This window comes from Oncorhynchus masou, chromosome 15 (genome assembly GCF_036934945.1).
Source record: "Oncorhynchus masou masou isolate Uvic2021 chromosome 15, UVic_Omas_1.1, whole genome shotgun sequence".
NCBI lineage: Eukaryota > Metazoa > Chordata > Actinopteri > Salmoniformes > Salmonidae > Oncorhynchus > Oncorhynchus masou.
This window is the reverse complement of record NC_088226.1, coordinates 23056998-23070564: the sequence shown is the minus strand read 5'-3', so window position 1 is coordinate 23070564 and position 13567 is coordinate 23056998. Positions and strand designations below refer to the sequence as shown.

The window sequence follows — 13567 nt, the reverse complement described above, 5'->3', positions numbered from 1 at the left end:
TCAAGAAAGGATCTACTGATATTTAAACTCGGATCACTGGATTCAAAGAGCAACGTGCTAACAATCACACCATAGAATCATATGCTAAATCCAATTTGGAATTGTCCAGAGATTTGAACTCGGAATGCAGGAATCAGATTCCTGAGTGATAACCTTTACAGCGTTGAACCCTGTACTGAATATTCTGTGATGGGTGCAGATTTTACTGTCCTTAATTCATCGGAAAAACACCAAACATATTTTCTGGCTTGAACTGGGCTACCCTACCATGTTACAACTTGAAAATCCACATATTTCCAACACGAATTGATGTGATGAAGGAGAAAGAAATCATCAATATTTTCAGGTCTTTGGGGGGTAGCAAGTCTGCAATTTACCAAGGTGCTAAGCATTTCCTGTAGGTTAGCAAATCGTGCGTACTGAAGACTGTTTATCAACTCCCAACCACTTGTTTCTTAACCACATGACTATTTCAAATTTGACAGGAGAGGAGTTTGTCACTGCATGAAGATGATAGGTCGTACTGAGATTTTAACTCAGATCTCAGGATTTAGAGTCCTGAATGCTAACCATTACACCACAGAACTCTACACAGACCAGTTTCTAAAGTGTTCAGATTTTCCTGTCATTTGTTCACCGACTGAACAGTTGGATATGAGATGATTGGTAGTCCATGTGAATAATTCAGTACAAAATCAAGGAAGGTTCTACTGATATTTGAACTCGGATCACTGGATTCAAAGACCAGCGTGCTAACAATCACACCATAGAATCATATGCTAAATCTAATTTGGAATTGTCCAGAAACAAAATTATGCGTTTTAATTTGCAAATGTCGACAGCCAATTCTTCACGTGTTGCAAATACTTCCAACAAACAACAATCTTTGGACACCTATATTCTAGTTCCACGAGGCAGAGTAATTCACATGATAGGTGGTACTGAGATTTGAACTCGGAATGCAGGAATCAGATTCCTGAGTGAGAACCTTTACAGCATTGAACCCTGTACTGAATACTCTGTGATGGGTTCAGATATTACTGTCCTTGATTCATCGGAAAAACACAATACATATTTTCTGGCTTGAACTGGGCTACCCAACCATGTTACAACTTCAAAATCCACATATTTCCAACACAATTGATGTGATGTGGGAGAAAAATATCTGGAATATTTTCAGGTCTTTTGGGTTGCAGCAAGTTTGCAATTAACAAAGGATTTCCTGTAGGTGAGCCAATCATGTGTGCTGAAGACCATTTATCAACTCCCAACAAATTGTTTCTGAACAACATGACAATTTCAAAGTTAACAGGTAAGGAGTTTGTCACTGCATGAAGAAGATAGGTCCTACTGAGATTTGAACTAAGATCGCAGGATTCAGAGGCCTGAGTGCTAACCATTAGACCATAGAACCCTACAAAGACCTCTTTTTTGTTTAAGTTTTCAGATTTTACTGTCCTTGGTTCATCAGAAAAACACAAAACATATTTTCCGGCCTGAACCGGGGTACCCTACCATGTAACAACTTGGAAATCCGCATATTTCCAACACAATTGATGTGATGAGGGAGAAAGAAATCATCAATATTTTCAGGTCTTTGGGGGGGGGGGGTAGCAAGTTTGCAATTCACAAAGGTTATAAGAATTTCCTGTAGGTTATCCAATCATGCGTACTGAACACTGTTAATCAACTCCCACCCACTTGTGTCTAAACCACATGACAATTTTAAAGTTGACAGGAGAGGAGTTTGTCACTGCATGAAGATGATAGGTCCTACTGAGATTTGAAGTCAGATCACAAGATTCAAAGACCAGCGTGAAGCAATCACACCATAGAATCATGTTCAAAATCCAATTGGGAATTGTCCAGAAACAAAATTATGCGTTTTAATTTGCAAATGTGGACTGTCATTCCTTCACGTGTTGCAAATACTTCCAACAGACAACAATCTTTGGACAGCTATATTCTAGTTCCACGAGGCAGAGTAATTCACATGGTAGGTCGTACCGAGATTTAAACTCGGAATGCAGGAATCAGATTCCTGAGTGATAACCTTTACAGCGTTGAACCCTGTACTGAATACAGATTTTACTGCCCTTGGTTCACCGGAAAAACACAAAACATAATTTCCGGCCTGAACTGGGGTACCCTACCATGTAACAACTTGGAAATCTGCATATTTCCAACACAATTGATGTGATGAGGGAGAAAGAATTCTTGAATATTTTCAGGTCTTTGGGGGACAGCAAGTTAGCAATGAACAAAGGTACTAAGGATTTCCTGTCGGTTAGCCAATCGTGCAGACTTTTGATCAACTCCCAACCACTAGTTTCTAAACCACATGACAATTATTAAAGTTGACAGGATAGGATTTTGTCACTGCATGAAGATGATAGGTCCTACTGAGAATTGAACTCAGATTGCGGGATTGCAGAGCCCTGAGTGCTAACCATTACACCATAGAACCCTACGAAGACAATTTTCTAAAGTGTTCAGATTTTCCTGTCATTTGTTCACCGACTGAACAGTTGGATATGAAATGATTGGTAGGCCATGTGAATAATTCAGTACAAAATCTAGGAAGGTTCTACTGATATTTGAACTCGGATCACTGGATTCAAAGACCAGCGTGCTAACAATCAAACCATAGAATCATATTCTGAATCCAAATGGGAATTGTCCAGAAACAAAAATTATGCGTTTTAATGTGCAAATGTGGACTGTCATTCTTTCAAGTGTTGCAAATACTTCCAACAGACAACAATCTTTGGACAGCTATATTCTAGTTCCACGAGGCAGAGTAATTGACATGGTAGGTCGTACCGAGATTTAAACTCGGAATGCAGGAATCAGATTCCTGAGTGATAACCTTTTACAGCATTGAACCCTGTACTGAATATTCTGTGATGGGTGCAGATTTTACTGTCCTTGGTTCACCGGAAAAACACAAAACATATTTTCCGGCCTGAACCGGTATGAACCGGGGTACACTACCATGTAACAACTTGGAAATCCGCATATTTCCAACACAATTGATGTGATGAGGAAGAAAGAATTCTTGAATATTTTCAGGTCTTTGGGGGGCAGCAAGTTTGCAATGAACAAAGGTACTAAGGATTTCCTGTAGGTTAGCCAAACGTGCGGACTGAAGACTGTTGGTCAACTCCGAACCACTAGTTTCTTAACCTCATTTTTTAACATGTGTATATGACCAATAAAATTTGATTTGGAAGGCCATGTGAATAACTCAGCACAAAATATAGGAATGTTCTACCAAGAGTTGAACTCAGATCAATGAATTCAAAGACCAGTGTGCTAACCATCAAGCCATATATCCATATTCTGAACCCAACTGAGAATTGTACAGAAACAAAATTATGCATTTTAATTTGAAAACGTGACTGTCATTCCTTCACGTGTTGCAAATACTTCCAACTGACAACAATCTTTGGACAGCTATATTCTAGTTCCACGAGGCAGAGTAATTCACATGGTAGGTCGTAACGAGATTTAAACTCGGAATGCAGGAATCAGATTCCTGAGTGATAACCTTTACAGCATTGAACCCTGTACTGAATATTCTGTGGTGGGTTCAGATTTTACTGTCCTTGTTTCACCGGAAAAACACAAAACAGATTTTCTGGCCTGAACCGGTATGAACTGGGCTACCCTACCATGTAACAACTTGGAAATATGCATATTTCCAACATGATGTGATGAGGGAGAAATGAGGGAGAAATAAAAATGGAATATTTTCAGTTCTTTCGGGGCAGCAAGTTTTAAATTAACAAACGTATTAAGCGTTTCCTGTAGGCTAGCCAATCGTGCATACTGAAGACTGCTTATCTACTCTCACCCACTTGTTTCTTAACCACACGACCATTTTAAAGTTGACAGGAGAGGAGTATGTCACTGCATAAAGATGGTTGGTCATGGTTGAGGTTTCCAGGGTTAGAGTAACATCAGTGCAGAAGATGTCATATGCTGAGGCAGTTAAGTAGAGGAAGATGGGTCAGGAGGGAGAGATCCCAAGAGGAGGGTTGAGAGTAGTAGATCTGTACCAATAAAGAGGGATAAACCAACAAGTGATATATGTTTCAGTAAGATTGGAAATTGTGGGCATTTATAGTAATGGTTATATGGTTATCAACTGTACTGCAGGGATGGAATGTAAAGTTGCAGGAAGTAGAGGTTGTGGTGGCAGCTGCAGAGAGGTATTTGGGTGTGCGAGACTTGACATCAGAAGAGTTTTATCTCTTATTCTTATCTGTATTTTTTTTAACTGCACTGTCGGTTAGGGGCTCGAAAGTACGCATTTCACTGAAAGGTCTACTGTTGTATTTGGCGCAGGTGACTAATAAAATTTGATTTGATTAATTTTGAGTTACAACGTGTGTTAATTGGTGGTGTCCCATCATTTCATGCTGTTGGCCTGAAGTAGGACTAAATAGATGTAAATAGGGGAGTATGGTATTTATTATATATTTTTTGTGAGTGTAGTGTTAGATGGTAGGGTATTTGTTGTATTTTTTGTTGGTGTGGTTGTTGATTTTTTTTTTAATAAGCAAAGTATAAGAGCGTTATACTCCAGTCTAGTAGGTGGCGGTAATGCAACATGTATTGGATGCCTGCCGTTAAATCTTATCGAAGAAGAAGGTCGATTTCACTGACACGGCCGCTTGGAAAAATAAATAGAGCGAACGAGGCTCCTTCCAGTTCACAACTTTGGGAAGACGCATGAAGATCTTCTTGCTTCAACAGTGATTGAACGGAACTCTTCTGCCCGCCTCCCGCGCAATATACCATTCCGGATTGATAACGTAATAGTTACTTGAACTGTTTTAGTAAAATAATCTAAGAATCTCTATATTTGTACAGTTCATTTTGATATAAAATGAAAATGGAGTCTCAGGTCCGGCAGAACTATCACCACGATTGCGAAGTTGCAATCAACCGGATAATCAACATGGAGATGTTTGCCTCTTATACTTACACTTCAATGGTAAGGAGACTGTAATTGGCTACCAAGAGGAACAGTTTGTTGCTTTACCTAGTATTATTATGCCTGAGCCTAAATACCTTTTCTGTACGCCTAGGCAACAGCTTTGAGGTAGACGTATCATTCAAATAAAGCTCATAAATATATCCTTGGACAGAGCGTATCTCATTGACAGGTTAATTGGTAGGTTACCAAGTAGGCTAATGGTTTTCCGGATCATATTGCTGTGTCAATCATGCTTAGATCCCTCTAATAGAATGAGTCATATTTGACATGTGTTTCTAAACACACTTGTTTATCCACCCAGGCTTTCTATTTCTCCCGTGACGATGTGGCTCTGTCTGGCTTCGCGCATTTCTTCAAGGAGAACAGCGACGAGGAGCGGGAGCACGCGGACAAGCTACTCTCCTTCCAGAACAAGAGAGGTGGACGCATTTTACTCCAGGACATCAAGGTGAGCGCCTGAGCGTCGAGAAACACATTTTACATTGTATACTGATAGAAAAAAAGAACGTACATTTCTTCGTGGAGAAGTGGTTCTTGTCTCAGTTGAAACGGTTTTACCTGGAACCAGGTGGTTGATCTCTAATCTATGGCAAGAAGTCTAAAGAACTCTTTATAGTCAATCTAGGGACATTTTATCTAACACTGAACTTCAAGTTGTTTTGGATGAGTAGTCATTCATGTTAATACTGAGTTCATGTTAAGGCAGGCCTTGTGTGGCTGCCCTGGTATTAGAGCAAGGTGACCAGAGGAGTTAATGTCCTGACTGCTTAGGCCTGAACACACTGCCTCCTTTCCTTCATAACCACTGAACTGAAAGAGCACGAGGGGTGTAACTCCATCTACTCTATCCAAACTCTCCCAGTGTTAATATATGATCACTGGCCAATTTCAAGTCAAATTGTATTGGTCACGTGCACTGACTACAACAGGTGTAGACTTTACAGGTGTGGAGAATTAAAGAAATATTTGCTAAATGGAAATGTTAACAAAGAATATAAGGCTTTATTCAAGTACTGAGACCATGTGCAGGGGTACGAGGTAGAGATATAATGCAGTAGCTAAGGGTTAAAAGTAACTAGGCGATCAGGATATGTCACTGGTGTCAATATGCGTGTGTGGGCTTACAATGTGGCAAAAAAGTCAGCCACTAATTGTGCAAGTCCTCCCACTAAAAGATGAGCGGCCTGTAATTTTCATCATAGGTCCACTTCAACTATGACAGACAAAATGAGGAGAAAAAAATCCAGAAAATCACATTGTAGGATTGTTAATGAATTTATTTGCAAATTATGGTGGAAAATAAGGTTTTGGTCAATAAACAAAACCTTATCTCAATACTTTGTTATATACCCTTTGTTGGTTATGACAGAGGTCAAATGTTTTCTGTAAGTGTTCACAAGGTTTCACACACTGTTGCTGGTATTTTGGCCCATTCCTCCATGCAGATCTCCTCTAGAGCAGTGATGATTTGGGGCTGTTGCAGGGCAACACGGACTTTCAACTCCCTCTAAAGATTTTCTATGGGGTTGCGATCTGGAGACTGGCTAGGCCACTTCAGGACCTTGAAATGCTTCTTACGAAGCCACTCCTTTGTTGCCCCGGCGGTGTGTTTGAGATCATTGCCATGCTGATAGACCCAGCCACGTTTCATCTTCAATGCCCTTGCTGATTGGAGGTTTTCACTCAATCTCACGATACATGGCCCCATTCTTTCCTTTACACGGATCAGTTGTCCTGATCTCTTTGCAGGAAAACAGCCCGGAAGCGTGTTTCCACCCCCATGCTTCACAGTAGGTATGATGATCTTTGGATGTAACTCAGCGTTCTTTGTCCTCTAAACACGCGAGTTGAGTTTTTACCAAGAAGTTCTATTTTGGTTTCATCTGACCATATGACATTCTCCCAATCTTCTTCTGGATCATCCAAATGCTCTCTAGCAAACTTCAGATGGGCCTGGACATGTACTGGCTTAAGCTGGGAGACACGTCTGGCACTGCAGGATTTGAGTCCCTGGCGGCGTAGTGTTACTGATGGTAGACTTTGTTACTTTGGTCCCAGCTCTCTGCAGGTCATTCACTATTTCCCCCTGTGTGGTTCTGGGATTTTTGCTCACAGTTCTTGTTATCGTTTTGACCCCACGGGGCGAGATCTTGCGTGGAGCCCCAGATCGAGGGAGATTATCAGTGGTCTTGTATGTCTTCCATTTCCTAATAATTGCTCCCACAGTTGATTTCTTCAAACTTAGCTGCTTACCTATTGCAGATTGTCTTCCCAGCCTGGTGCAGGTCTACAATTTTGTTTCTGGTGTCCTTTGACAGCTCTTTGGTCTTGGCCATAGTGGAGTTTGGAGTGTGACTGTTTGAGGTTGTGGACAGGTGCCATTAATACAGGTAACAAGTGGAGGACAGAGGAGCCTCTAAAAAGAAGTTACAGGTCTGTGAGAGCCAAACATCTTGCTTGTTTGTAGGTGACCAAATACTTATTTTCCACCATTTGCAAATAAAATCATTAATCCTACAATGTGATTTTCTGGATTTTTTTTCTCTCATTTTGTCTCTCATGGTTGAAGTGTACCTGTGAAAATTACAGGCCTCGTCTTTTTGTGGGAGAACTTGCACAATTTGTGGCTGACTAAATACCTTTTTGCCCCACTGTGTGGAGGTATAGACTAGTGAGTGCAAAATAAGTGGTTAAACCCATCTACTCAGACCCCTGTTTGTCTCCAGAACAGCCTGCATTATTTTTGGGACATTCTACAAGGTGTCAAACATTCCACAGGGATGTTGGTCCATGCTAAAATCAGGCAGTTGCTGCAGGTATTACGGCGACGTCGTCATGCTGTCAACAGCCCGTTCCATCTCGTCCCAAAGATTCTATTGGTTTGAGGTCTGTGCAGTGAACTTAACTCGCTGTATACCATTTGTGTTCCATATACAGTGGGGAGGTTTTCCTACTTACAAAGCATGTAGAGGTCTGTAATTTTTATCATAGATACACTTCAACTCTGAGGTGGAATCTAAAACACAAATCCAGAAAGCACATGATTTGTAAGTAATTTGCATTTTATTGCATGACATAAGTATTTGATCACCCACCAACCAGTAAGAATTCCGGCTCTCACAGACCTGTTAGTTTCTTTAAGAAGCCCTCCTGTTCTCCACCCATTACCTGTATTAATGTCGTCTGCTGTAATAGCCCATCCGTGAGTAGGATCGCCGAGTTGTGTTCTGAGCTGGGGTTCTAGAAACTGTTGTTGCAAGCGCCATTCTCTATCGACTGAGCCACACCGGACCATGATGTGCTTAAACTCCAGCTTATGTGGTTCATAATGACTGTTAAAATGACTAAATCTTGATCTTTCTGCATTTTCCTGTTTGTCAGAAATAAGTATAACTGACTTTTGATTATGTATAGAAACATCTGCTAGTAGTCCCTAACCCTCCTGTGTTCTCTCTGTCCTGTGTAGAAGCCAGAACGTGATGAGTGGGGCAATGGGCTGGAGGCCATGCAGTGTGCTCTGCAGCTGGAGAAGAATGTGAACCAGGCCCTGCTGGACCTGCACAAGATTGCTTCTGACAAGGTTGACCCCCATGTAAGTAATATCATCACATCGAATACAGGTACTGTCCCAGGAGATGATCAGGTTGTTGGCGCTCTGCTAACTAATGACACATGATTGTGACCTGCCTCTTCACACACAAACACACACAATAGTCCAGACTCATGAATGCCACTATACACAATGCAGCTCATGCAGGAGTTAGTCAGCTGCAAACACCTCATTATCTGCCCTTATGCCATTACCACCAGGCTCTTGTGTGTTACTGTATCTACAATGGTCTTTATGTCTGACCTGTGTTTTCCCTCTTCAGCTGTGTCACTTCCTGGAGACTCATTACCTGAATGAGCAGGTGGAGGCCATTAAGAAGCTTGGTGACCACATCACCAACCTCACCAAGATGGATGCTGTCAAAAACAAGATGGCAGAGTACCTGTTTGACAAGCACACCCTGGGAGGCCAGAGCTAAACCACTTTCATCCCCAGGCTACAGCCTCCAGCCTCAGACCAGGACTCCTGACTTCTCTGATAGATCCTACTGGCTTTGCATTTATAGGGAGGGGAGTGTTAAACTGGTGCAGTGTAACACTGCTGTGACACTTTTGTTGACAACACTACTGTATTTGAGACAAGGCATCTTGTAAAACAATAAAGATCACTAAAGTTTGATGTCTTCTAAATGTTGACCTGTAGTAGAAGTTCATGAGGTTTTATAAAGGATGTTACCTCTCACCAGAGGGCACTATTACAAGGAATGTGACAGACACCATGTGAATTAAGGGCCCAACTGTCAACTCGACCCATAAAAATGAAATGGGTTACTACAGTCAATGTAGACCTTCACTCTGCATCTCAAAAGGTTATTAGACAGCCTCGAGGGAAATCTGTATGCCGCATGGGGCTGTAGCGTATCCTAGTGGTCAGTGTTGGACTAGTAACTGAAAGGTTGGAAGATCAAATATCTGAGCTGACAAGCTACAAAGCTGTCTTCCGCCCCTGAACAAGGCAGTTAACCCACTGTTCCTAGGCCATCATTGAAAATAAGAATTTGTTCTTAACTGACTTTCCTAGTTAAATAAAGGTAAAATAAAAATTTCTCTAGTGATGAAGTTCCCCTCTTACGAACACATCTTGACTCAATTTGTTTCAGTTGTTAATGCCCAATAGTTCTCCTACCAGCAAATTAAGTGAAAAATCACAATAGTAATCCTAATGCCTCTCGTTCACCATAAAGGGCTTATTGGAGCTGTCATGGTTGCAAAGCTACCTGGTAATTTACCAAAATTACTGACGTGTTCTGAAAGACAGTCAAACTTTCGTAAATTATACTTTCACTGACAATATTTATACGTCCATATAATACATGGGTTTCTAGTGGATGGGCTAGGTGGTTGAAGGGGAAAATTGCATAATTAAATGTGTTTGCTCAACAATGGAATTTTCAATAATTCTGCCACTCATCCATTCTTTACACAACTGCCACCAACATTTACAACCATGAAATACTGACAAGGTACATTTGAGTACATTTAGTAAAATTAAAGGTAATGGTTTTCACTAAGTTGATGGCTTATTTAGGGTAATGTTTTTATTGTAAAGTTTATTTCACACGTGATAAAGCCACACGGAGTGCCTGAGATTTGTGATAATCTGAAGTACCCAAAAGGCCACTAAAAGGCACCTGACTAAATGACATGTTCCTTGACATTTACAAACATTTGTGTTATGGATCCCTTTTCCCTGCTGTCAAGGCAGCAGCTACTTTTCCTGGGTTCCAGTGAAATAAAAGCAGTTCTATATATTAACGTTACATTACAAAACAGATTTCACCACACACTTGTTTGCCCTCAGGACACTACTATACCACATATCTACAACACAAAATCCATGTGTGTGTCTATAGTGAATGTTGTGTTTTTATATATATATTTTACTGCTTGCTTGAGTTACTTGATGTGGAATAGTAGCCACGTCATGTTTCTATGTAGTACTGTGCACCTCCCATAGTCTGTTCTGGACCTAGGGGCTGTGAAGAGACCTGGTGGCATGTCTTGTGGGGTATGCATTGGTGTCTGAGTTGTGCTAGTAGTTTAAACTGACAGCTCGGTGCATTCAACATTTCAATACTTCTCACAAACACAAGTAGTGATTAAGTAAATCTCTCATCTACTTTGAGCCATGAGAGATTGACATGCATATTAATTGTTAGCTCTCCGTGTACATTTAAGGGTGAGCTGTGCTGCCCAGTTCTTGGCCAATTGTAATTTTCCTAAGTCCCTCTTTGTGGCACCTGACCACACGACTGGACAGTAGTCCAGGTTCCGACAAAACTAGGGCCTGTAGGACCTACCTTGTTGATCGTTGTTAAGAAGGCAGAGCAGTGCTTTACTATGGACAGACCTCTCCCCATCTTAGTTATTGTATCAATATGTTTTGACCATGACAGTTTACAATACAGGGTAACTTCAATAAATTTAGTCTCCTCAACTTGTTACATTTCCACATTATTCATTATAATATTTGGTTGTGGTTTAGTGTTTAATTTTAGGTCCCAAATACAATGCCTTTAGTTTTTGAAATTCATGTATTTCGGACTAACTTATTTCTTTCCGCCAATTCTGAAACTGACTGCAGCTCTTAAGGTTTGCTGTGGTAGCTGATGTGTATAGTGTTGAGTCATCAGCATACAGAGACACACAGGCTTCACTCAACGCCAGTGGCCAGTCATTAGTAAAGATAGAAACAGCAAGGGGCCTAGAAAGCTGCTCTGGGGAATGCCTGACTCGACCTAGATTATGTTGGAGAGGATTCCATTAAAGAACACCCTCTGTGTTCTGTTAGACAGGTAACTCTAGATTCACAATATAGCAGGGGATGTAAAGCCATAACACTTACGCTTTTTCCAGCAGCAGATTATGATCAATAATGTCAAAAGCTGCAGAGATGTGTTTAAAAAGTTTTTTTTCTTTAAATAATTTAACTAGGCAAGTCAATTACGAACAACTTCTTCTTTACAATGATGGCCGACACGGGGTCTGTTGTGGGTCACCCTATGCTTATTAGTAACTGGAATAAGTCATTTCATAAATGTATCAAGTGCAGCATCTGGTTGGTCCTCATTACACACCACAGAACAGCAAATATTCTTTACATCTTCAACATCGGATTCACTACCTTTGCGACCCTAAGCTGTCATTTTTGACTGAGACTGTAAAAGCATGCTTTAAGCCATGTACATTTGTTGATTGCTAATCAAACAATCGTTTGCACTTAGTGGGACTATCTTTTGTTTTTCAACAGGACAATGACCCAACACACCTCCAGGCTGTGTAAGGGCTATTTGACCAAGAAGGAGAGTGATGAAGTGCTGCATCAGATGACCTGGCCTCCACAATCACCCAACCTCAACCCAAAAATCCGATAAAGCAACACCTCAAGACACAACGCCTCTCCCATATTTGACCTCTATAGTTTGTGTGTATGCATTGATATGTAAGCTATGTGTGTCTTTAAAAAAATGTATGTAGTTGTGTCCTTGAGCTGTTCTTTTCTATTGATGTTGTGTATTATGTTATGTTTCTTGTTTTGTGTGGACCCCAGGAAGAGTAGCTGCTGCTTTTGCAACAGCAAATGGGGATCCTAATAAAATACCAAATTGAGATTGTTTGGGATGAGTTGGACTGCAGATTGAAGGAAAAGCAGCCAACAAGTGCTCAGCATATGTGGGAACTCCTTCAAGACTGTTGGAAAAGCATTCCAGGTGAAGCTGGTTGAGAGAATGACAAGAGTGTGCAAAGTTGTCATCAAGGCAAAGCGTGGCTACTATGAAGAATCTAAAATCTATTTTTAAATATATCACTTTTTTGGTTACTGCATGATTCCATATGTATTATTTCATAGTTTTGATGTCTTCACTATTATTCCATAATGTGCTAAATAGTACAAAAATAGAAACACCATTGAATGAATAGGTGTGTCCAAACTTTTGACTTGTACTGTATATGCTGCAATAGTCTATGTGTGGGGGGACTGGTGTAATTCTCCTGTCTTATCTGTATGCTCTCTCCTCCCCTTCCCGCCCCGGAGGACCTGAGCCCAACGCCCATGCCTCAGAATTACCTGGCCTGAAGACTCCACAGTCCACCTGGTTGTGCTGCTGCTCCAGTTTCTGCTGTTCTGCCTGCAGCTATGGAACCCTGACCTGTTCACCAGACATGTTACCTTATCCTGCTGTTTCGTTTCTCCTCTGTCTCTATCGGCCTCTCAACCTCTGAATGCTGGGCTATGAAAAGGCAACTGAGATTTACTCCTTAGGTGCTGACCTGTTGTGTCCTCAATAACCACTGTGATTATTATTTGACCCTGCTGGTCACCTATGAACGTTTGAACATCTTGAAGAACGATCTGGCCTTAATGGTCATATACAGTGCATTCAGAAAGTATTCAGACCCCTTGACCTTTTTCCACATTTTGTTAAAGAAGTTAAAGCCTTATTCTAAAATAGATTAATAGTTTTTCCCCCTCATCAGTCTACACACAACACCCCATAATGACAAAGTAAAAACAGGTTTTTAGACATTCTTGCTCATTTATAATGATTTTTTTCTTTTTTATGGAAATATTACATTTACATAAGTATTCAGACCCTTTACTCAGTACTTTGTTGAAGAACCTTTGCAGTGATTACAGTCTTGAGTGTTCTTGGGTATGATGCTACAAGCTTGGCACACCTGTATTTGGGGAGTTTCTCCCATTCTTCTGTGCAGATCCTCTAAAGCTCTGTCAGGTTGGATGGGGAGCGTCGCTACAGAGCTATTTTCAGTTCTCCCCAGAGATGTTCGATCAGGTTCATGTCCGGCTGGGTCTGGCTGGGTCACTCAATGACATTCAGAGACTTACATTTACATTTAAGTCATTTAGCAGACGCTCTTATCCAGAGTGACTTGTCTCGAAGCCACTCCTGTGCTGTCTTGGCTGTGTGCTTAGGGTCGTTGTCCTGTTGG

At 41.0% G+C, this 13567-nt stretch overlaps 1 protein-coding gene across 1 annotated transcript; it reads left to right on the top strand.

Annotated features, from left to right (window-relative positions):
• The first annotated feature begins 4684 nt into the window (after window positions 1-4684).
• Window positions 4685-9244, top strand: LOC135555948 (ferritin, middle subunit-like). The gene is made up of 4 exons (XM_064988765.1): window positions 4685-5002; window positions 5307-5453; window positions 8472-8597; window positions 8878-9244. The coding sequence occupies exons 1-4, from the start codon at window positions 4895-4897 to the stop codon at window positions 9031-9033; spliced, it is 537 nt and encodes a 178-aa protein (XP_064844837.1). The 5' UTR covers window positions 4685-4894; the 3' UTR covers window positions 9034-9244.
• Window positions 9245-13567: the final 4323 nt, after the last annotated feature.